Source organism: Anopheles arabiensis, chromosome 2 (assembly GCF_016920715.1).
Source record: "Anopheles arabiensis isolate DONGOLA chromosome 2, AaraD3, whole genome shotgun sequence".
Lineage (NCBI taxonomy): Eukaryota > Metazoa > Arthropoda > Insecta > Diptera > Culicidae > Anopheles > Anopheles arabiensis.
In genome coordinates, this window is record NC_053517.1 from 26,454,985 (window position 1) to 26,478,632 (window position 23,648).

General features: G+C 44.0%; 3 protein-coding genes across 6 annotated transcripts; 1 reads left to right on the forward strand and 2 right to left on the reverse strand.

Annotated features, from left to right (window-relative positions):
• Window positions 1-338: 338 nt before the first annotated feature.
• On the reverse strand, window positions 339-15,700 carry LOC120908633 (homeotic protein Sex combs reduced). Of its 4 annotated transcripts, XM_040319843.1 has the most exons (4): window positions 15,526-15,700; window positions 14,523-14,561; window positions 13,270-13,548; window positions 339-12,802 (listed from the first exon to the last, which is right to left on the reverse strand). In XM_040319843.1, exon 4 carries the CDS (start codon window positions 12,637-12,639, stop codon window positions 11,755-11,757), a length of 885 nt encoding a protein of 294 aa, XP_040175777.1. In that variant the 5' UTR covers window positions 12,640-12,802; window positions 13,270-13,548; window positions 14,523-14,561; window positions 15,526-15,700; the 3' UTR covers window positions 339-11,754. The 4 variants fall into 4 exon arrangements, with proteins under 4 accessions (XP_040175777.1, XP_040175776.1, XP_040175778.1 ...); XM_040319842.1 differs by lacking the exon at window positions 13,270-13,548; XM_040319844.1 differs by lacking the exons at window positions 13,270-13,548; window positions 14,523-14,561.
• A 3,687-nt stretch (window positions 15,701-19,387) lies between these two features.
• Window positions 19,388-21,196, forward strand: LOC120893376. The gene is made up of 2 exons (XM_040295202.1): window positions 19,388-19,558; window positions 19,632-21,196. The coding sequence occupies exons 1-2, from the start codon at window positions 19,535-19,537 to the stop codon at window positions 20,985-20,987; spliced, it is 1,380 nt and encodes a 459-aa protein (XP_040151136.1). The 5' UTR covers window positions 19,388-19,534; the 3' UTR covers window positions 20,988-21,196.
• Window positions 21,197-22,283: 1,087 nt separating this feature from the next.
• On the reverse strand, window positions 22,284-23,437 carry LOC120897666 (fatty acid hydroxylase domain-containing protein 2-like). Its single transcript, XM_040302686.1, has 3 exons — window positions 23,299-23,437; window positions 22,572-23,211; window positions 22,284-22,431 (listed from the first exon to the last, which is right to left on the reverse strand). Exons 1-3 carry the CDS (start codon window positions 23,435-23,437, stop codon window positions 22,284-22,286), a joined length of 927 nt encoding a protein of 308 aa, XP_040158620.1.
• Window positions 23,438-23,648: the final 211 nt, after the last annotated feature.

Genomic DNA, 23,648 nt, shown 5'->3' on the forward strand with positions numbered 1-23,648 from the left:
GAACATTGTGAACTTTCGGATGTAGCTATTATACTTTATTGATCCATTTTATCTTTTATAATGTTACTTACCTCTTAAACCATAAGGTGGTCCGGTCCGGGTAAGCTTCGGAGATGCATCTACACTAGCCGAAAGCCGGCCATCCACATCCAGGCTGTTATTTCCAATGCATCCTTACTTCGAATTCGAAGCATTGGGTCGTCCACAACGGGGTCCACTCACCCGGGGGAACAGATTCGTTGCGACCGCTCGTCGAAGGAGACGGCCGTTTTAAGTGACACACAACCAACGATGATTTCGTTTGATTGAATCGGTAAAGTAGTTCTTTTATCAATACCTTTGGGTTGGTCCTCATGGCAGGGAGGGATGGATATTGGATCAAAACTTGGGAAGGACGCCATGAGGGCCGGGGAATTGGGGGATTTGTTTTAAAAGGATAGGGGACTATTATCAGGAAAGGAATGAATGTGGGAAGGAGGGGTAGAAATGAGAAATATTCTTTATTTCTTGTTTTATCTATCGATGGATATTCTTTTTTTTTTGATAGTAATTGTTGTTATGGTGGCATCATACAAATGCTCTTTTGTAAGTTGTTGGTTGTTTTCTTTTTTTCTTTTGATTGTAGGATTTTGCGAAGTAGAGCATTAATGTGCTATTTTTTGTTTCTTTTTGTTTTGGTACTCTACTTCGATCTTTTCGTACAAAAATTGAAAAATGGAAATTTTACAACTGAGTTTTGTGTTTGTGTGTGTTTCTTTCTAATGTTTCTTCCTCGTCCGTTTTCTGTGCTTTCTAGATCTGCTGCCAGATCGGCTATTATACTGCATATTTTGCTTTGTATTAGTCAAAAACACCATTCATTCTACGCTTTCGTCTGCTTCCTGCTCTGCCTATTGCTTTCTCGGTTTTCTCCTGAGCGTATCATTATTATTTGCTGCTTTCTTTGTGTTTCTTGTTCCCTAAAAAAGATTTTGCGTTGATTGTAAGGGGGGTAGGGTATATGGATGCCGCGCAGTATTCATATGACGACTGAGTGGAGAAGGAGGGAGAGTTTGATTTAGAAAACACGGGTTGGAAAATTAATACGAAACGAGTCCAAACACTCTTCTCTCGCTCTATGTTTTGCAATGCGAAATCCTGCCCGTTTGTTATTTAATTTGCATTTTAGTGTGTTTCTGTTTACATATTTATATATTCCATGATTTTTGTCTAAGAAGATTAAGAAAAACGCAAAAAACTAAAGAATTTTAAGTACAAAGAATCTAGCACATATGCATCGGGGATTTTTGAAAGCCAAAATGAGAATGGCTGGGAAATAAAATCACGCTAGTCGCATTTTTAGACATTTTCCAAGCAAAAGTATGGTTTAAAGAGAGAGACGGTAAATTTGAACAATTTGTGTATACATTTCAGCCGATTATTAAACACTACTAGTTGTTATAAACACATCACACCTTACAGGGCAGAGGGAAACCGAGCGCGCAATCTGTCTCTCCTCTGTGGGTGGTAGTTGCGCAGTGGGTGAGCAGTTTGCCTCCTCGCCCCACCGGCAGACACACAACACAATACATTTGGCGCTACGTCGCCCTCCTTCGCACTCCTCTTCACGCTCCCTCGCTGCTTTACGGCGCGAGCGCGGGGCGGTTTTTGTTTCGCTTCTCTACATGCACTTATTAATTTGGTTAATTTGACATTGAAACTTTGGAGCAATGGTTTTTTATCGTTATTCCGTGTGTGTGATGAGTGTGAATGTGTTGCTGCTATTTGTGTGTAAAAGTGTGGTTCTGCGATAACACACCGACTTCTGTGGCCAGCCCCGGACCGTGGCCCGTAAACGTGTTATTTATTGAAAAATGTGGTAATCTTGTATGGATAATATTGCAATAAGATTTTGATGGTTTATAATTTTTAGGTAACAAAAGCAGTTTAAATGTACGCAAAAGGAAAGTGAGAGAGAAGCAACAACAACCTAAGCAGTTATTGCATGTTGCGGAAGGTATTGCAAGACCAAAATACTAGCAGCTAAAATTGAGAATGTACGTGGCCGCCGGTTGGGCGCGCTAGCCCTGGTGTTAGCAACAGAAACCATAACCTCTAACTGTGTATCTGTGGGTGAGCATTTATTGCAGGTAAGTTTTTTTTAAAGTTTATATGCTACAGATTTGACGTCACCAGGCGGGGAACTCTCTTCGGTAAAAGGTAAGTATGATATTACGGTCAAAAGGAAAACGGTGATGAGCTGATGACAAGAGTGTGATTTGTTGTGTGGTATTATGCCACCATAATTATTTGCTGCATAATGATATCCCGTCTGCAAACCCCATTTTACGGCATTTTGGTGCGTATCCTTTTTCGTACAAAGTTTCACATTCAATTCTTCGCTTCAATTTTCTGTGTGTTTTTCTTCTTCTTCTTGTTACACAAAATATGATTGCAATGATGATCAAGTATAAGGTTTTATATGTGTAGTGTTGATTTTCCTTGTTATTGTTGTTTCATACAATTGTTGTTTCTTTAAATTGATGATGGCTGCGCTGCCTTTTTGATTCCGTCTCCCCTTTGAGCGTACAACACTCGGTCTTCCCCCCCTTGTCTATTTTGTTTTACCTATATTTTCTTTAAAATGCACACACACACAACCACACATACATACGTATGTACGGGCAGGAAGTACAGGCTATACAAACAGATGTTGACACCACGTGCGTGTGGTGTCTGTCGCGTATTGCAAAGGACCGTACATTCCCGCGTACCCTGTATGCTGTTGTGGACATATGGCAGGGATGCACATCCCCACCACCCCACCCCTCTGTGCTGATTGTGTGTAGTGTTTGGATCTTCACTTTCACCGCCCAAGCGGGAGTCGGATCAAGCAGACAGCAAAACCGTAAATCAGTTAAAGGGGGATCACAGAACAATTACAAACATTTCTAAATCTTGATTTTACGGTTATTTTCGCAGTTTTGTTTTGCTATTACTTAGCTCGAACCCTGTGTGTCTCGAACTTCGAGGCTCTACTACACTTCCTGTTTAGTTTTGCACACACGCACACGCAATGATATCAAATCGTTTTGTTTTGCTGCTTTTGACTGTACAATTGTTTCCTTAGCCTTCTTCTCTGACTTCTTCTGTGTTGTTTTTTTTGTTTACTCTCACTTCTTGCTCTCCCTTTACCACTCTCTATCTCTCTCTCTCTCTCTCGCTGCATTGCCACTGCTGCAGCTGCTGCTCTACTGTCTTCACTTATGCTTAGTACCACCCACTAGCAGTTTCGAATTTAACATTAATATTATACTTCTAAGACTCGGTCGGTTTTTGTTGTTGCTTGCTTTTATCGTTTCAAATACACTTGGCATGCACAATATACACCGTCGTCATTTGGAGTTGTATGTTTGTGATTTGTGTGTGTGTGTGTAATGGGTGATGTGTATCAGTTTTGCTCTATTTTACTGCACATAAGATACGTATATCATCCGACCCACCCATCCGTTTTGTTGGTACTATTGAAACTTCTCTTCGTATGTCTATTTTTCTTTACGGTTTAGGCTAAAAATTGGTTGCAACGGTGTATGTATGTGTGTGGTGGTGAGCGGGTATAATAGAGTTCTTTTCTTTGTTGGGCTCTATCTGTAGGTTTCTGGTATGTTGGTTCGGTCGAGAACTGCCCACCTTTCCCTGTAGCGCGTTAAGTGTGGCCATTTTTCCAACGAAGGCGATACGGTCCGCTTTTGTATATGGCCGCTTCTCTCATCAATGGAAATCAATGTCTCAGTGCGATTCTCCCACAAAGGGAGTGATGCACTTCCCTCCGGACCGGGTCAGCAAGCCCGGACACGAAGCGCCTGCGAAGCAGACGGTTTAATACTTGGTCAATCGTTTCGTTCTTTTTCACATCGAACAAGAAAATTGACTTTCCCCGCGTATGTGGCAGATGTTGTCACTTTCTCGTACGCCAACAAACCGCTTCACCGCTAGGAGCCCGGAAGGACGACGACGACCCCCTAATTCTAGGGGAGTTGGGAAACAGCCCGTTACGGGACTGCAAATTGGGTAGGCCCTCAAATTCAGTACCACGAAACGTTCGCTCCCTTGTAGCAGTGTACCCTCCTTACGCGCTCTGTAATATACAGAACGAAGTACTCGAAGCCTTAAGGTTCTAAATTCTAAATACAAAAAAAAACCATAACGGAAAAAATGCTTCATCTGCTTCGCAGGCTTCGGGCCCGGTCTTCCTTGGTCTTGTGGGGTGTAGACCAGGCTGGGCTGAAGAAAGCCAACAGCACAGTTAAGACACACAAAAACACACACTAAGGTGTCGGGGGACACACCACAACGCAACGACAGTTCTCAGCGCGCTCAACGACACACACACTCTCTCTCTTTTTATCTCATTCAACTTATCAAGCAAGTTTCTCCATGAGAACCATCATTATTTTCTAGTGGCACACAACCGGATATTCCATTCAAAATGTCCTTATTCTTCTCTTCTGGCTTGGCGGCTTCGTTTGGTTTTAGTTTTTTGTCAAATCCACACTCTATTAAAGGTGTATATTTATATAATAGTGTTGTCCATTCTCTCTCCTCTACACACACCCACGCGCGCTAGACTGTCTCTCTCTTGGTTGATTTGGTATTACGTGTGTACCATACGTTACGTTCCGAATGATAAAATCATTATATTTTCTTCTCCTCGTCCCTATTTGGTTCGCGCAAATGTTTGTGTAACGCCTTTTTACCTACAAGGGTTTTGCTCGCGATGGACTAGCCTGTTACTCGCTCGCCCAAAATAAGGAAAAAAGGGTCACAACGAGGAACGTTGATGAATTTAATAAAACAAATAGATACGGGTCCTCTCCATGCCGATCCAATCGTTGTGTGTGTGTTGTTAAAAGCAGAATTTCAAGGAAAACGATCAACTGTTTTTTTTTGTATTTTTTTCAGTCCTTTATAATATCTTTGAAAATGAGATAAATGAAATAGAATGGTTGGAGAAATAAATGGATATGTGTATGGGAGGATGAAGATATTTTCCAATGCAAACGATTAAATAGAATGGCACACACTCAGGCTAAGCCATCAATATTCAGGTACCGACAATTCAGGAATTCAAAAAAAAAAGAAAAACAATGGTAATGTTCAACACAAGGAATAATGAAATGAAGATCAACCTAAAAGTTCCAGTTTTACATATCGAGAAACTCGACTACAAGTAATTCCACCTTTTAGTGACAATAGACTATTGAAATGTTTTGCAATGAAATTAATAGTAATGAAATGTAATTAAATGAATAGTTATGAAGGAAGGAAGGAAATGAGCAAAGCAAAAAATAAAAGAACTATATAAAAAAATGTTTTTTGTACTTTTTTACTTGATTCGTTGCGATGAGCATTCTGTCAACACAAGGCAAGGATGTTGTTGAACCGGCATGGAGATGACGGTAAGGAGAGAGAAAACAAAATGAAACCGGCCAAAAAAAGACGTAAGAACTATTACATCTATGAGGCGCGTGTATGTGTGTAAATGAAAGAGGATGTACGAAAATTATAATTAGAATTATAAGATAACAAATAAAAAAAAAAAGCAAAACATTGTATGATCCGGACTGGTCACTAAAGAGGGGCGTCTTTTTTCTAGCGTGTCTTTTTTTATGGTAGCGGTATTGATGGTTGCAGAAGCATCACCACACTTCAAACGAGCTGGACGCGAGGATCGCGGAGAAATGATACTACTCTCCCTGCTGCCAAGATACTTCCTTCGAAACCCATCTTCCAAACGATCCTTTCAGTTTTCTAGGCAATAGAAAAATCGGTACCGTAGCGTAGATTGTTTCTGAAGCACTCTCAGGCACAAAATTTTGTCATTCACAAAACCCATCTTGACTTCCTTGATGGTGTTAATCGCTTCGGGTGTTTATGCTACATTAAGATATTTATATTGGCACACCGAGGTTTGTTAAAATGTTTCAATTTGTGTATGTATCACACACTATTTGATTTTAACACGCAACGGTGTATCAAAACATCCCATTCTAATAGCATCACTTACCAGCGATCGTGAAAAAAACATTTAGATTGATTAAATCGTCTGTTCGCGTCCCAGTATCGTTTGAAATGTAAAATGCTCCCTCGTCCGTTCCCGCGGCAAAAGTTCATAGTGCGCCGAAGGGTTCAAATTTACGCGAGAACTGCAGACTGGAATGGAAACCGTAACAGTTCCCCCCCAGGCACGCACTTGGGTAATTTGGGTTCAAAGCTGCCTGTTTCTTATTTTACTAAAAATGCTTCGTCTGTCTGCAGTCTCATGATCCTTCTTTCTATTTTTTTATGCACTATTCGCTCTCACAACTCGAGATAAGCTTTACCCCTACCGCAAAAGACAACACAAACGCACACCACCTCCATCATGGTTTAGTTTTTAGATCACAATCAATTGAGATCACGGGGATGTTGTCTCACAGCGTTTGCGTTGGACAACAAATGGGCCCGAAAAATAAACGAAATTATTATTTTAATTGTGTATAATCAAAGTATTGCAATCGAATGAACAAACTACGACTACGGGAGGATAAAGGACGCAGTAGCTGGGGGAGAATTTTATCTAAAACTTCCAGAACTTTAGGGTTGTGTAGAAAAGGACCACACACGGATGGATTGGAAAAGCTTGGAATTTGTTTTAATTTTTGAAGTGGAGACAGGAAGCAGAAGCATATTGGGGGGATGAAATTGCACTTGATACTATATCACCTTTTTTGATTCGTTTGAGGAAAGAAGTTTGGGGGAAAAATAATTTTAAATTAAAAACGATAGAGCGAAGAAAAAGGAAAACTAAACCTTCTAAAGGAATGAACCAAACGCCACCCAAATATTTTAAAGATTGTTTCTTTTAACACAACAGTAATGCGCTTTTACACACCGTTGTTTTGACCCTTTGCGAACTTATCTTCTCATCCTTTTGTTCGGCGAGAAAAAAATAACATTTCGTTGTAAAATTGAATTGCTACAATGTGGCCTAACAATGTTAGGAGAACGTAACTGGGGGAGGAACACGATGGTAAATATGGTTCCATAAAGACCCGCACACACACACACACACACGCACATACGCGCACCTGCTCCAACTATCGTTTTACATCACAAATTTGTCCACCCAAAGGAACTCCCGCTCGGGGGGGCTTCGTAATTTCCTTCAGTTCAGCATGCATTTCCATTCTGTCTGTTTTCAGTTGAGTTAATTTTAACACGGACCACAACACACAGACACCAATTTGAGTAATAACAACACACTTAGTGCCTCCAATTCATTGCAGGTGGGTGGGGGGGACGGGGTGATGGTGATAATCAAGAGAAGGGGGATATGGGAGTTGCATTTCCAGGACCTAAAAGCACACCAACACAACTGTTAGTCGTTAGTGCCAACTCTGCTCATTCATTGCATTCTCATTGCATGATCGTTGCATCTCTTGAGCCCATCAAATAACACCCAGCACCACCCGCTCCTTACCACCACGTATTCCCCCCTAGTGTAAAACATACAGCGCGCTTAGTGTTGGTTTGAGTTTTTGTACTGCGATTGCTGCTGCCTCTACTTTGCACTTTGCATCGAGCAATGCGTTTATCCTGCCCCGTTCTTCGATGTGTTTGGGACTGGATGGGGTTGGTTGTTGCTTTTGTAGCGGAGTAGTTCTTTTCTCTCTCTCTCTCTCTCTCTCTCTCTCTCTCTCTCTCTCTCTCTCTCTCTCTCTCTCTCTCTCTCTCTCTCTCTCTCTCTTCATCTTGGTCACGCTGCACATATTATTCGTATCGTCTAATTAGTGAAATCCCGATGGGCAAAATTTGATAAGCTAAAGGTACACATATCACAAAACAAAACAATCTATGTAGAGCTAGATTCAGAAGTAAAATGAATATTGCATCTCAAGGGCGAATATTGCAATAATAATATTGCGTGACACTAATACGAATACGATTTTTGCACCTGTCGATGCAAAAAAGGCCTTGACGTACTAAAAGGAACTAGATACAGACGTATCTACCAAGTTGTTGCACTTCATCTGGGGTTATAGATATTTACGGAATGAAAAGATATTGCCCAAAAGGGTAGATTATTTTCCTTCTGAAGTAATTTTAAATATTTACAGGTACTTTTGTACAAATGCAAACGATATCTATAATTTCTGCATTGCAAAACAAATTCGAGGGACATTTTCAAAAACAGCCAACAAAAGTTCACTAAGTTCTCAAGGCTGAATATCACAAATAGAGCAAAAACGGGTATACATGTTGCCAAGAAAAAAAGGATATTTGGAAATACCAATTTAATAGTACCTGTACCCGGTGCCACATTCTGCACCTTTTCTCGCCACGATAGGAGGCGAGACGATGGCCAAATTATTCTACGTTACAGCTTTCAAATTCGCCAATTTTCACCAGTATGGTGATTTGTGAGCTAATATGCTCTGGTGTGTTTACATCTCTTTCGCCCAAACAAACTCCCACTTTGCTGCCAATCCCATCGAGAACCTAAGACCCAACCAACTCACGATTGCCTCAGTTAACGAAACAGCAAACAACACATTACGACTGTTTTCTCTCCTACCACAGTTTTTACTCCCTCGGTTCGACTCTTTCGCTGCTGTTGATTCATCTACATCTTCTGTCTCTGAATGTGTGCAAATTTTGTTTGTGTTTTTTTAAATGTATATATATATAATATATCCTTTGTACAATTGAAACTGGTTTCCTTCCTCACGTCAGATAATATAAACACACCCGCGCGCGCAGCAACACTCCACCATGTATCCTTCATTCTAATTTTACACACATCGAAGTGCACCGTAATACACCTGTGCGTGTAAGTGAGTCTGGTTGCTGTGCGTGAACGGACGCGCGCGGGAGATCCTCTCATCTTCATTAGCATAGAAAATCTGTTTCTTAAAATTCAAATTTATATCACCGTTTTTTTTTCTTAAAAAGAGAAGCAAAAACAAAGCAGACAACAATCCATTACCCTCTGCTGTCCACTTATTATCGTCATATTATCGATTACGATCCGTTGGACAGTTGTGTGCGTGGGTGTGTGTGTGTGTGTGTGTATGTGGGTCTCGGTACTTTCCAAACTGACTGACTGACTGGAAAAAAACTACTTATATACTAATTTGTAAGTGTCCAAAATGAAAGAGAAACAGGAATATCCCCTCCCGTGTCCCATATCATAGTGTACACGCCCTGGGTGGTTTATGTTTCCAACTTTGCCAAATTATGCTCCATACTCTACACATCGCTGCTGGGCGGTGGGCTTACAGAAGTACAAATTGAAGTGAACAGGTATTCGCTACTGGGCGATAATAGTACGAATGTGGAAGGAAGGTACGTTGCGGCAGAGAAAGGCTCTGAAACACGTTGGAAGTAAGTTTGCATTGTCCGGCTATTAGCCAGGAAACAAAACAAAGGGAACAGTTGTGTGGATCCCAAAACATGTACCGCTTCGCTTCGCTTGAGCATAACTGTTGTGAACAATACACGATGCACACACACTCCACCACCATCACGGAGAACCTTCCGTTCGGAATGATGCGCACGGATGTGTCCAGGCATTAGGTTTGAAGGGATCGCCAAAACATTATTGCCTTCGTTGTTCGCCCCCAAGGGGTCGTGTAGTAGTTTACAAAACAGACAAAAAGGAAAAAGTTATAAATGTTAATCAAAATTTTAACAGTCGGCTGCTTATTAAGCCGACCGAAAATCACAATGCTTGGCACCAACTCAATTTGGCGTACAAAGTACACGCACACAGGTAGTACAACTAGAATAAAACGCACTAAAAGTATAAAGGTTATATCTTATGCAAAAGATAATTAAAAGAAGAAAAAAATTCAACAATGTTTTCGCTGCACAAACGTCTGCGGCCGACATTCTCTTCCCCCGTCCTTAACAAGGCGACGAAAGAGAGAGTATGGCAACGCTATGCAACGACGGAAAACGTCGAAGTTATAGCTACATGGGCACAGCAGCCAATACACCAAACACCATGTGTTTGCGAAAGAAAAAAAACCCACCCACACCCACACACGATGATGATTGCTTCCTTTCAGAGGCTTGAGTGTGCCTATCGCTGTGCTCTAGAGTACATTATCAGGACTTGCCTCTTCTAAAAAAAACCGTACGCACTTTTGGTCTCTAGTGTGCCTCGTGTCTCACCTACTACTGGCACTAATAGCTGGCCCTACTGATAAATTTCCGTGTTTTATCACTCCAACCATGCACCCTGCACCATCAGTTTTCCTCTCTTTGTCCTAACCCTGTCCTTCCGCGAGACACTTGCACACACATGACGAATGCTTTTGTCTGTATACCGAAAGCACTTCTTCATTGTCTCTCGCTCTTCCTCTCCTATCGTTGTGTACTTTAAATTTCGCCCTACCCCATCATCCGTGTTTAGCGAGACACACACACAGCACACTGCTAACGCATGTCCTTTGCTGTTGCCCTCAACTTCAACCTCGTCTGCTAGTGGGGGAGGGTTGTACCATTTATCTTTAGTTCCCTTTCTTCTGTCATTTATAATTATCGTACGACTTTTATCGCGACATCGTAATGGATCGTTCAAAATAAAAGTTTTAACTTGGGATCATTATATACCGCGAAATCAGAACGTTCGAAACAAAAAAAAACACATATAGTCATAAGGATTCCTTTACATACATACACGTAAGACTACTCCTACCTTCTCCTATCCTTCCCTACCACGCACTCCTACCTTGATCTCCTCCTTCTGCGGCCGCCGATGATTCTCTCCTTTCTTACTTCCTCGCAGTCAGGCGCAGAGGCGGTAGATGCAGCATTTACAACCTCAGTGCAAACGACGATCGTACACTGATGATGATGATGATGATCGTGTCGACAAATTTGCGGAAGGCGACATACGGCGGCGACGGCGGTGACGGTTACGATAGCAACCAACGCAACCAACATCGGTATCTGCATGCATTAGCAACAACACAGCACCACAAAGGGTGCGATGAGCGCACTTCTCCCATTCTCTATCTCTTCAACGTTGTAGATCGATGATAGAAAGAAACCACAAGCCAGATTTCGACAGGAAATTACACCTTCCCAAACCGTCCGCGTACTGCGCTTGAAAAGGGTCGACCCCCTTTTGGTGCAACAGAACGGGGTTTGTATTCTCACAGCATGTGAGACGGCCGGGTGCTCCCTAAAAGGAAGAAACTGTCACACAATGACACAACGGCACATCTGCAGGATGACTCTGCGCGCTTTGCTCTCTAGGGATGAGTGGTTGTGTCGTGGAGCTGATGGAACCATTCACTTTCTTCCAACCATATACCCACGAACGGGTATTATTTCCCTTCTGCGCAAACCTTTGCAGGTCACTGAATGTTGATTTCTCGCCAGTTTCTCTCACTACCTATCGCTCACAAATTAAAGGGGGATGAGGATAGTTGGGCACATTTACTGCTTCTTCACATCTGTCGCTTTCGCGGGCAGCTGGTGTTGCTGCTTAGCTTTCCTCCGTCGATTCCGTTTCCGCTGGCGCACCACCATGAGCGGTGGCGCATCTTCTTCTCGCCGTATCGTCGACAGCTCCTTGTCGCTAGCGCCTTCAACGCTCGTCGTCATCGTTATCGTATTATCATCATCTTGCTCTCGCATCACTTGCTCGAGACTGTTTCTGCTACTGCCACTGCCGCTACTCTGTCTGCCATTGCTGCTGGCTGTTATGGTGACGACGGGTTGTTAAGCCTGCACGTTGAGAATCGTTTTCAGATTGTGCGTGAAGGCAGCGGCATGGCGATTGCTTGCCTTGGCCGCAGCCGATGCACACGATTTCATCGCCTTGGTCCGCAGTCGCGTCTGCTGCTGCTGCTGCTGCTGCTGGCTGTGGTACTGCTGCTTCAGCCCCACGTTGATGGAGGAGGATCCTGCCGCCCCCTTTCTATTAGCGCCACCGGCCATCGAAGTGTGGACGGATGAACCGCCCCCGACGGCGCCGCCACTCGCCATCATCATCATCGACGAGAAGGAACTGCTAATGCTAGTAGTGCTGCTGCTGCTGCTGCTACCATTGCCGCCACCGACGGTCCAGTGGACGGGAGGCTTCGGCAGCGCGGTGGGTGCGGGTGCATCATAGCACTTGCTGCCCGCAAAGTGGGAAAAGTTTGGCGGCGAACCTGATACAGGTCCGGCGGCCGTACCAGCTCCCATCGGCGAGGACATCATCATCGGGAAGCTGCCGCTACTGCTCGGACTGGAGCGCTGATTAAAGCTGTTTGAGCTGTTGCTGCTGTTGTTGCTATGGCGACCACCACCACCTCGTCCACCGGTGGGTGAATACGACGGTTGCCTCTGCTGCTGCTGCTGCTGCTGTTGTACTATCGGTATTGTGTTGGACGAGGAGAAAATACTACGGAAGTAGTTCGCACTCGGTGACCGCTGACTGCGGCCTCCTCCACGCTGCTGCTTGCCATTGCTTCCGGTGTTGCCACCATGCTGCTGCTGCTGCTGCTGCTGCTGTTGCTGCGTCGAAGGGCTCAGCTGCTGCGGGCTGTGGTTGTGGAAGTACCGCTCGGCATGGTTACCACTGCCAGCATTGCGGCCGTTACGATTGTGCGAGTTTGTCATCGCGCCTGGAGTAGTCTCTCGTTCTCTTCACAGCTCTCTCTTGTGGGTGGAGGTATGGTTCCTGCCGTGTTTTTGCACTTTCACTTTTTCGACCGTTTCGGACGTGACGTCTATTTACACACATGCATATACACACACGACAATTGCGCGTCGACTCCGCTCGCTCTCATGCGTTACAGAAACAGAAACAAAATGAAAATTAATCACTTACAGGCCTTGCTCGCTACGTAACTTCACGACTGTAGATGTGTATGGTATGATGCGTACAAGTGTGTGTGTATGTGTGATCGCTCTTACAAACGCACTTTCTATTTTCCTAATTCTCTCTTTCGATTAGCGACAAAAGAGCAGAAAAGAAACGCACTTTTTGCTTCATTCGTATATTCGCTTTGTCCACTCGCTTGGCTTCTCACTCACTCTACCAACGGTCGTATCGATACTGATTCGCTTTCTCGCACGCGGGGCACACACACTGCAGCTGCACACACATACACACATATACAATACGAAGATTATGGTGGCAACGGTCGACTAATCGCTGCTGCGTTACTTTCACGAAGGGGGAACTCTACTTTGCGTTTAAAATGCAATTGTAAACGGTGTGCTACACGCTTTTGTCTTCACTCGTACCTGTTTCGCTCCTGCCGTACAGCCAAACACAATTGTCTTGCGAAAATGTTAACCCCTGGGGTACACCGAATGCGCCTTCTAATTAGAACAAATGCACTGTGCATCGACGACGAGTGCTCCTAATGCAGGCACGCAAAATGCTCACGCGTCGTGTACGTATACACACACACTCTCACACACCTCTTTTCTTTTTTCACTGAACGATGAAAAGAAAACTAGCGCATGTAGAGCACTGTTGCGTTTCGCACTGTTTCGCGATTAGTTGGGGCAATTCGCTTACTATCACAGAATATATTGAATGGAATAAGTAAAAGCCACCACCATTTACACCTTTTCTGAAATACACACACACTGAGGGTGAGGTGGGCTCGCGTTTCTGTTCGATCTGAGCACGGCGCTTCCGAGAGATGATCGTTCAACCAGCGCACATCCGCGAATGAGAGAGGAGAGAAGGCTTGAACGTCGCCTTTCGTCTAGCCCCTGTGGTTCGTCCGTTGTTAGCGCGTCTACCCTAAAGGTGGAGGGGACGGGGCGATGTTATGTTGCACAGCACAAACGGTTGCTATGTGCAGCTGCCGTCGCTCTTTCACAGCACTGTTTCTGACCCCGTTTGCCTCTAGCCCGTTGGGAATATTCACACAGCCGCTGCTGCTGCTGCTGCTGCTTGCCTGCTGTTTTGTTTCCCCCTGTGTATGTGCGCGCTGGCGAGATTGTAGACACCGATGTGCCTCGCGAAAAGGGACATCCACACAAACACGCGCGCGCGAGCGAACACAATACCCAACAATGGGGGAAAAGCCTTATTGCTTCTGCTTCTCTCTCACTCTCGCTCCCTGTTTGTCCGTCGTTTGCTGAACGCTTTTTTGTAACGATTTTTTGCTTCGTGTTCCTTGCTTTGTATTCAAGAAAATGAGCCAAATACGCGAGCTGGTAGTTTAATTACTACACTACTAATAATTTTAACTGCTAAAAAATAACACTATGTTTGCTTCTCTCTCTGTCGAGCGATTTTCGTGCATTATCCACGGCACAACACTACACAAGCTGTTTGTTAGCTTCCCTCAGCGCTTCACTGCATAGACACGGTTCCGTTTTGTGTCCAAATCGACGCCTTGGACCTTGGCTGGAGCCTCGTCTACACAAACGCTGGAGCGAATGTCCGTATTGCTTCTGCAACGACGACAATAACAAAATTGCGTGCGTACGTGCGTGCGTGTCTATATGCTCACAACGCGACAATCGCTTTTCCTTACAATTATTATTGGTGTATAAGTGGGCGCCGTTGTTATACTCTGCAAGAGAGAAGGAAAAGTATAAATTTACACAGTGTCATTGCCAAAGAAGGTACAAAAACTGAAGGGAAAGAAAAAGCTAGGTGAAATGAGAGAGCACGTAAAAACCAATTCATTTGCCAAATACATTGAATAACAGTTGCTTTTCTGCCATGTTGTAGATGGTAGAAAAAAAAATTAAAAAAAAAAAACAGTTTTATGTAACGGAAAAAACGTAGCAAAATGTGTGGTTTTGGCTTGAAAATACATTTCCGTCTAACACCCTACCACTAGATGTGTATTTGAAACGTTTCGCGCATTCACACACACCACCAAGCAACGGTTTGTAGCCGTTGTACATACGTGTGACGTACAAATGAAACCACAAGATGGCGGCGGTGTCCTCACACGATACAACGCAATACACTTTTTTGCCTTCAACAATGTGTAACGCATTGGGTGAGTGGTGCAAAAAGCATGCTGTCGGGTGGGGGTAATTCCCAACCATCGTAAAATTCAGTGTACTGTGTTGTAACACACAAAAAATGCTTTCGGTACGGGTGAAACCCAACACTGCGAACACGAACAAAGTCGCGCACTACTACACCTATCGACTCGTTTTCGAAGGGGTTGTTATAGTCCATGGCCACACGTAGGGGAGCGAGCTAGCGCACGTTACAAGCATGTAGTGCGTTTCTAATCTTTTTTTTGTCTGCTACTTAGCATTGCAGTACCGAAAAAACACGCACAAAGAACTGCAAGCACGAATTCATAGCTATCGACACATTCAAGCAGAAATGGATTGTGCGTACGTGACGATGTACAGCAAACACACAAAAAGAGAGCTCTACTATTCGTTAGGCGTAATGCGTCATGGATGTGAAGTGTTGCGCACACAATGAAAAAAAAGAGGAGCAGCCATCAGGCTTTGGAAAATTCCAACCTAAACGTAACGATAACTAAGTGCCAGCAAACAGAAACTCACGGAAAAGGGGTATTTTTCCACTTCACAAACACGGCTACCAGGGATTTCCTCTTCCTGCACTCGTGTGCTTTGCCTTTAACTTTTCTACTTCACACTTCTTCTCACTCACACACTCCTCGCGCACTTCCACTCTCTGACTCACGGTCTCTGACGAACGATCCGTTCACATCGAGTTTATAATTCAAAATGATTCTTTCGGGTGCTGCCCCAGTTCAGACGGTACAAGCAGAGTGACCAGAAATACCGATTTATCTGTATTCCTACCGATTTTTTTATATGCCTACCGATTCACAGATGACCGCCCTAAAACTACCGATTTTCCATTTATCCTACCGAAAATCACAGATTTTTTCATAATACTAACCAAAAAATCATATAACCATTTTCCAAATCACTTTATGTATAAAACTCTATATGGAAATCACTAGCAACTAAAACCAGAAGTTCAACAGAGACAACTAAGGCCCGTGTCTGTTGTCCATCGCATGCGATTTAATCGCACGTGCTGTAAAACGCTTTTTCGTATCATATTGCGATTATTTGAATTATTTTAATAATATAACGATTATGAAAAATTAAGTTGAGATTGTTCCTACATAAAACCACACATTTAGTTTGACAGATAAAATCGGATGCGGCGTCCGACGAAATCAATATTTTAGATTCCACTTGATCCACAGATTAGCTTCCATCTCCAGCAACCCCCCCCCCCCGTTCAACACTTCAAAGCCTACCGAAAACTACCGAAAAATCTTAAACTCCTACCGAAAACTACCGATAAAATTTTGATGCGCCTACCGAAAACCGCAAAAACAATCTGGCCACTCTGGGTACAAGGCCGTGAGCTTTCGTGAGCTTTTCAAGAAAGTTGGATGCCAAGCAATACATTTCAAGCAAATCCGCCATGTCGATCAGAGAGACCAGAAATACCGATTTATCTGTATTCCTACCGATTTTTCATATGCCTACCGATTCACAGATAAGCCTCCTAAAACTACCGATTTTCCATTTATCCTACCGAAAATCACAGATATTTGATTTTTCAGTCGTTTAAGCTTAATATGTGACGCTTGGGATGCTGTTTCAAGGATTGCTAACCTCATTTGTTACTTCCCAAGTGCCACAAATCCACTAAACGACCACTAAACGGCTTCTAAACGACTCAAGTTCTCTACCTATACGGAATATAGAAAGACTTCGTTTAGCAGACGGCAAACGACTCGTGCATTCTAAAAATAGCAAAAAAAAGCTGTTGGCGCTATCTGTTGGTGAGATACCCCAACCAGTGGAACTTCATTGCTTGGAGGAGAGCTTTCTCATTTCCTCTGTACTGTTGTATGGTTTCGCATTGAAGTTATGCATCGCTAGAACTAGAACGGCGATACGATTGTTTAAATACTAAACTCCAACGGAAACCACCAGCACTGAAGCAAATAAGATTTGAGTAATGGTCGTTGGTGTTGATACCCACGTATCTGACCACACGACCATTCATATAGATTTTTGCTCATAATATTAGAAGGCTATATAGGTCAAGATAAGATGAAACTTGTCGAAACACATTGCAAGAAAATCACAGCAATATAATGATGAGTTGTAATACGCCATTTATTGATCAAATCAATGAAGCTGTGGAGCTTTCATTTTTTTCTATGGATATTAAATTTTCCAGTCGTTTAAGCTTAATCTGTGGCGCTTGGGACCCTAGAATAGTTTCGAGCCGAAACGGATTCCCGGTGTCACCAGGTCCATCAAGGAAATATATTTGTTTATTGTGTGTCTCCTCTCCACTGGATTGTTCTGTCAAACCGTATTTGTCCACTGTTGCGGTAATTACATAATACACACTTCGTTGTTCGTTGTTCACTCGGTTCACGTTTACTAATACGTTGTCCTGCACATCGAAAGCATAAGAGTGCTCCAGGAAAAATATTTCGGCAGCGGATATGACACATTGTAGCAGGTTTGGCTGTATCTGTACAAAGTCACCTGAATGCGGCATACTCGGAAACATCGTCAGCGCCATCCGCGGCGTCTTTCGCACAGGTACTGATTAATGAGTCGTAGCGCTTTGAGGTTCTCCACAGCTCGCAGTAGCCAATTCTGTTCGGAGTTTTCGACGGTGTACTGATTCTGAATTTGTGTATTTGCGGCCTTACATAACTTTATACACGTATGGACGATATTTGAATGATTGTTTATGGTTTGTCGTTTTTCGTCCAACGCCTACATCGATGAATCGCTATGTCGGAGGAAAGTGTGCGGAAAAATCAACACGGTACAAAAATCATTCAAGCTATCTGCCTCTAACATCAACTCACTAACCAACATCGTCTCACTATGGAGTGAAAAAGTAACGCTCTATAGTGAGAGATTGAAAATGAGAACCTTTTTGTAAAATTTGTTATAGGATATGCCAAAAATGTTCTCAAATGTGTTGTTTAACTTTAAGTTAGGATGCTGCATTGTTGATTTTTTCGCAAATTAACATTTTGATGCATTTATGAGAAGTGTCCATCTTACCCGCAGTGTCCGTCTTTACCTACTTTCCCCTACTGGAAAGAACAAAGTTTTATGCAGCTTACCTGAAAATTTGATGATATTTCAATAACTAAAACATAAGATATTATTGGAATTATAGTAAGCCGTATTTGGGTTATGAGTAATTTAATTATAGTAACCTATGCATTTGTGTAGCTATAAGTTTTTGTATGAAATACATTTCATTCTGTTTCTAACAGTACCAAGCTGGTGGACTGCACTACTTCCAATAGATATGATCAATTTATCATCCAGAAATACTAATATAATCTGGCCACACTGGCTCCCAGGGCAAAAGCTCGCTCGAAAGGTCAATAACCGTCGCAAAACGTTACCGCGCGGCTACATGAGGTGAAATATACAGCGAAATGAACTATTTGACAGGTGAAATATCTGACAGGCACAGCTAAAGGGTTGGGGGAGACACAACATCCGCTTTCGAAATTCTATTGAAAATAATATCTTCTCAAGCAGAACATTCCCTATTTGGAAGAAATTATAATCTGTTGACTGAAAATTGACGAAATACTCAATATTGAAGTTATTTAATGGATTTAACTACGATTTTGTGCACGTTATTTGTTTGCATTGCAGATCAGCTGGTTGCTGTGATGCTTTATCCGTCAGATATTTCGCCTGTCAAATAGTTCATTTCGCTGTATATTTCACCTCATGTAGCCGCGCGGTTAAAAACGACCGTCGCCAGCGCCTCGAAATCGTTGCGAGTTTCGCTCGCTGGCGACGTCGGTTTTGACATTTTGCGACGGTTTTGCGACGGTGGCCGCCAAAAAGCTCGCCTTGCCCTGTGGGCAAAGTGACCAGAAATACCGATGTATGTATATATCTAGGGTTTGAAGGAAAAAATCTCAATTTTTTAATCATCGAACTACAAAACTCAGCCAAACAATTAAATCAATCTAAATAATCCAGTGAAAACCAAATGACAGCATGTACGATAAAATCGTATCCAATGGAGTACTGCTGCGGCCCTGAGTGGTCGCGTGGAGCCCCGAGAAAAAGAACTTGTCACCACTGAGAAAAAAAAAATGTGCATCGTAGTCCTTCTTTGGCTTAGAATTCCAATTTTTAGATCGACACTTCAGAAAAATCTTCATTTGTGTAATCGATGAACCAAATCTAATCCATATCCTTAATAAAGGATGCATATTCTCGTGAGATGGAACTTTCTTTTTGCGCATTAGCACCCCCCCCCCCTATCTCGCTTAACACTTCTTTCGCTTTTACTTCTTTAAAGTTTCGAGTTTTAACCTACCGAAAACTACCGATAAAATTTTGATGCGCCTACCGAAAACCGCCAAAATAATCTGGCCACACTGGGTCCAGCCGCCTTTTCTGCGCGCCTTCTTTCGAGCCACCGGCTTCTTGATTGCTTTCCATTAGATTATCTCCTTTTCCACTATCAGTTCAGCAAAGGTTATTGCTTATTTCGTGTTACACGTTAAAGAAAATGAGTGCCAGTTTCGGAACTAATGTAAGTTGAGCACTTAAATTCGCAGAGTGGAAATATTTTCCCACAATGTAAACTAATAAAACTTTTTCCCCAGAATGCCGGATCGTTGCTGTTGGACTGCTACTGCTACTCGGTTCAATCGGGCGAAGAAACGTTCATGAGCTATGTGACCAAGCATAAAGCCGACCTTATCAGCGCGGTTCAGCTGCTGCCGAAAGAGGAAGCAACGCAGGAGATAGAGCTGGCTCTCCACTTTATGCAGCACTACATGCACCTGGAAGATGACGGCCTGCTCGATCAGCCCAATGCCCAGCACCGGGTGCTGATCGATCGGCGCAAGTCGCTGTTCGAGATACTGCTGGACCTCCACTCGTCCATGCGTGCGACATGTGTCGGCTTCAAACTGTTCTTCTACGGAGAAAACCCGGTGACAAGCGAATTTATACAGCTGCTGCTTCAGTACCCCCTGTTTTCTACCGTGGATGGCGAGCAGCTGTCGCTGACCGCAGAAATTCCACTGCACATGGCCTACTGTACCATGGTTGTGTTTGATTCGTGCGATCTCGAATCGGCCAGTGATCGTTTGGCGCTGGCGTGGAATACCAACGCGGTACCGTGGGCCATCCGGAATGTGCTGGTGCAGGAAAACGTAAAGGACGAGTTCGTACAGCTCGTTAAGGCGAAGCTGAAGCCTTTTAGCGACAGCCAAAAGCAATACCTGCGCGCACCGTTCGAACAAGCGCTCGCTGCTTCCAAAAGCTACGGGGCCCAGCTGGTACAAAGTGACTCCGATGCGAATGACGTTAAACCAGTGCTGGCATTCGTCCCGGGCGTGCAGTACCTGCTGTCGAACAATCCCACTGCCGTACAGCCCAGCCCGATAGTGGCAGTAAACGCTTTCCGTACTGTGAAGGAAGCCCTTACGCTCGCCAACAGCAACAACGGAGGCTCCGTATCGCTCTGGACCGAAGAGCTGTCGACAACGCTCGAAGCTGTGTATGGATTGCGCAGCCAGACGTTGTGGGTGAACAGTTACGCCGAGTTCAATCCGGAATGTCCGTACACGTTCCGGGCGGAGGATTTCTGCTACGGCTCGGAGTATGCCGTGTGCGAGAAGAAGGTAAAGACCGTTTTTGCACCCACGGTTGCCACACCAACGAACGACGCGGAGAAGAATCGTACCGCGATCAAGAGCCTGGGCACGTACGTGGCAAACAAACGCAACTACCGTGGTAGCACGCTGCTGGTGAAGTTGGGCATTCGCTACGAAACGCACTGTTCACCGGCCGAGCTGGAAGCTTACGGTGAAGGGCATCGCCTGTGCGTGGTGGAAAACTTCTGGGACACGTACGTGTCGCTGAATGCGTCCGACCGTCATCTGCTGTTAGATACGGTCCACAATCAGCGCAAAGTCGTTTGCATTCCGTACGGTGTTACGTTTGGTAACTGAACCCCCCTTTTTGTGGAAGCGGGGCATGTTTTTGAAAATTCCATGATATTTCGGTACGACTTTAACGAACGATGTCATTCCAAGTAAGTAAAGGGCACTCTCACTTTGAAAGGGTTCTAGCTTTTCCCATATTAAATGCCAATATCGTTCTTAACAGGAAACCATTCGTTTGAATCTTTGAATAAAGTGTTATTGTTTTATACGAATAATCCCTTAATGGTTGGCCATTTTCTACCAGCAATGAAAAAAGATACGACAAAGGAAGCAATCACAAAAGTTCACATTATGATGCAGCATTTACCTCCTCCATGCTCCATGCATTCCATGCTCGAAGGTCACTTTCCCATTCGCTGTAGGTCTGCAATTAAGGTTGAAAGCAACAGTTCGAAGTATGTTAAACTTTGGTGGGTAATTATGTACCCAAGAGCGAACTGTGCAGACGCACAACATTTTGGTACTAATTTATGGAGTGTCAAGGTAAACAAATTGCTACAGCCACAAACGCCAACGAAGCTGGTAGCCATTTCAAATCGTTTTGTGATGCATCATGGAAGAGAAAGATTTGTTACATACAAAACACTCGATAAAACTACAACTCAGTTTCAGTGACGGTTAAGCAAGATGTAAAGCAAGCACTTTGTACCTAAGCCGCACTCTAAACCAGCATCCCAACTGAGCTGACAACGTGCCCAATGTGGGATGGGTTTTTTTAGTCATCGTTTAGCTTGTAGCATACAGCATAGCTAATTGGTAGTCGCTCACCGGATCATCGGCTATTGCTTGGCTATTGCGCCTACCGTTGATGATGCTGAGCACTTTTGGCACGCTCATTAATCCATCGATGGCTGGCGTAGTATTCGGGCATGCTATTACACAACAAAATTCGCCTTTTTATTACAACACAGTTTCTGCAATGACTACAATCTACTTGACAACGACAAAACTGTCTATTTGTTTCAGGAGTGGATAAGTATTTACCTGTTAAAAGTAAACTAAAAAAAATGTGTGAAATTAACACACTACGAATGGCATTCGATCTCCGTTTATCACACCTTTTTTGGCCATCATACTTTGATTTCTTTGTTTGTTGACATTCCGGTAAGGACATTTATATGAGGCGTGAATGCCTTCTGGATGATCTTGAAATATGTGTGAATAGATGGAATAAGGTAAGGCGCATAAGCAAGCTTACACAGCGTGTATCGTTTGTTCTGTTTTTTTATAACACATAATTAAGTTTTTTATTACTAAAAAAAACTCGTTTAAATTTGGCATGGTGGACAAGTTAAGCTGATGCTACGTCTCCTTATCCGGAATCCATTCCCGGGCCGACCGTAGGGTGAACAGCCGACGGTGTCGTCGGAATTGTTTTTTCTTCAGAAACTCGTCCGCCGTACCGTGCACGATGTCCCACAGTCCAAAGTTGCCGTAACACTGGTTAAAGCTATTAGAGGCGAAAATTTAAAAAAAATGTCCCAGGAAGGTTAAAAGCCGCCCATCGACGAGTGTCGCTCGTAAAGTGAATTCTTCTTCGACCGATTTTTTAATTGTGATTTGTTTTGCCCACACACGAATTTTACTTACTTCAGATGATGGTAGTCATGAAACTCGGAGCTGGCCAGAAACGGCAGATGGTAGTCGGAATGGTCGGCCAGGGTGTCGATCGTTACGTACGTGAACCAAATCAGGATCGTGAAGACGTGACTGCGCATTATTGCCGGCCCGGCATACACGGGCAGCAGGTCGCTCAGGACAAACTCCACCGGATGGGAGTACATCGCGGCCAGCGCAACCGGTGCACCCCACTCGTGGTGCTGCTTGTGGAAGTGTCGGTACAGCAGCCGGCTGTGCAGCAATCGGTGCGTGTAGTAGTAACCGATCTCCCAGCACAGGATACACACGAGCAGGTCCTGTGCGATGGTGCAGAGCGGAGGAAGTATCCGCACCGGGGGTACATCGTCGGTCATCCACAGTTTGCGACTGTGAAACACTAAGTAGCTGGTCGGTATGCCGTACAGGAGCTGATTGCGCAGCACGGTCAGGACGAGCTGCTTGAACCGTTTCCACGCCAGAGGCTCATTCTTGCCCGGCTGTATTTTGTACCTCCGCAGGCACTGTGGCCGCCCGGTTAGGTCCATCGTGACGAACGCCAGGCCCACGATCCAGAACAGACCGTACACGTAGGCGGTAAGAAACCATACGTACAGCACATCGGGATCATCACCTGGTGTTGCGTGGACATAGCAGCGACATAGCACAAACATTGAATTAACAGCGGATCATCCCATCTCCCAGTTCGTGCACGATTTACCTATCACATCAAGCAGGCTGTTCCACGTGCGTTCAAGGTAGTTGAAAGCGATCGTCGGTGATCCACTCGTTGACATGTTTGCCAGCGTCAACGGGGCCACTTCTAGATGCGTTTCCGAAAGGTTTGTTGCGTACTCCATGCTGTTGCTAGTCGCCAAAACTCCAATATTTCGCGGTGCAGCAGCTGATCCCAACGTTTGTCGCACTACAGATTAGACTAACTCACCTACTAGCCAGCCGGCCAGCTGCACGATCGTACGTCTGGGGCTTTACTGACTGAATGACTGACTGCCGACAGTGGAGACAAATTGATATAATCGAAACATTTGTCGCAAATCCTTTCCTCCACGT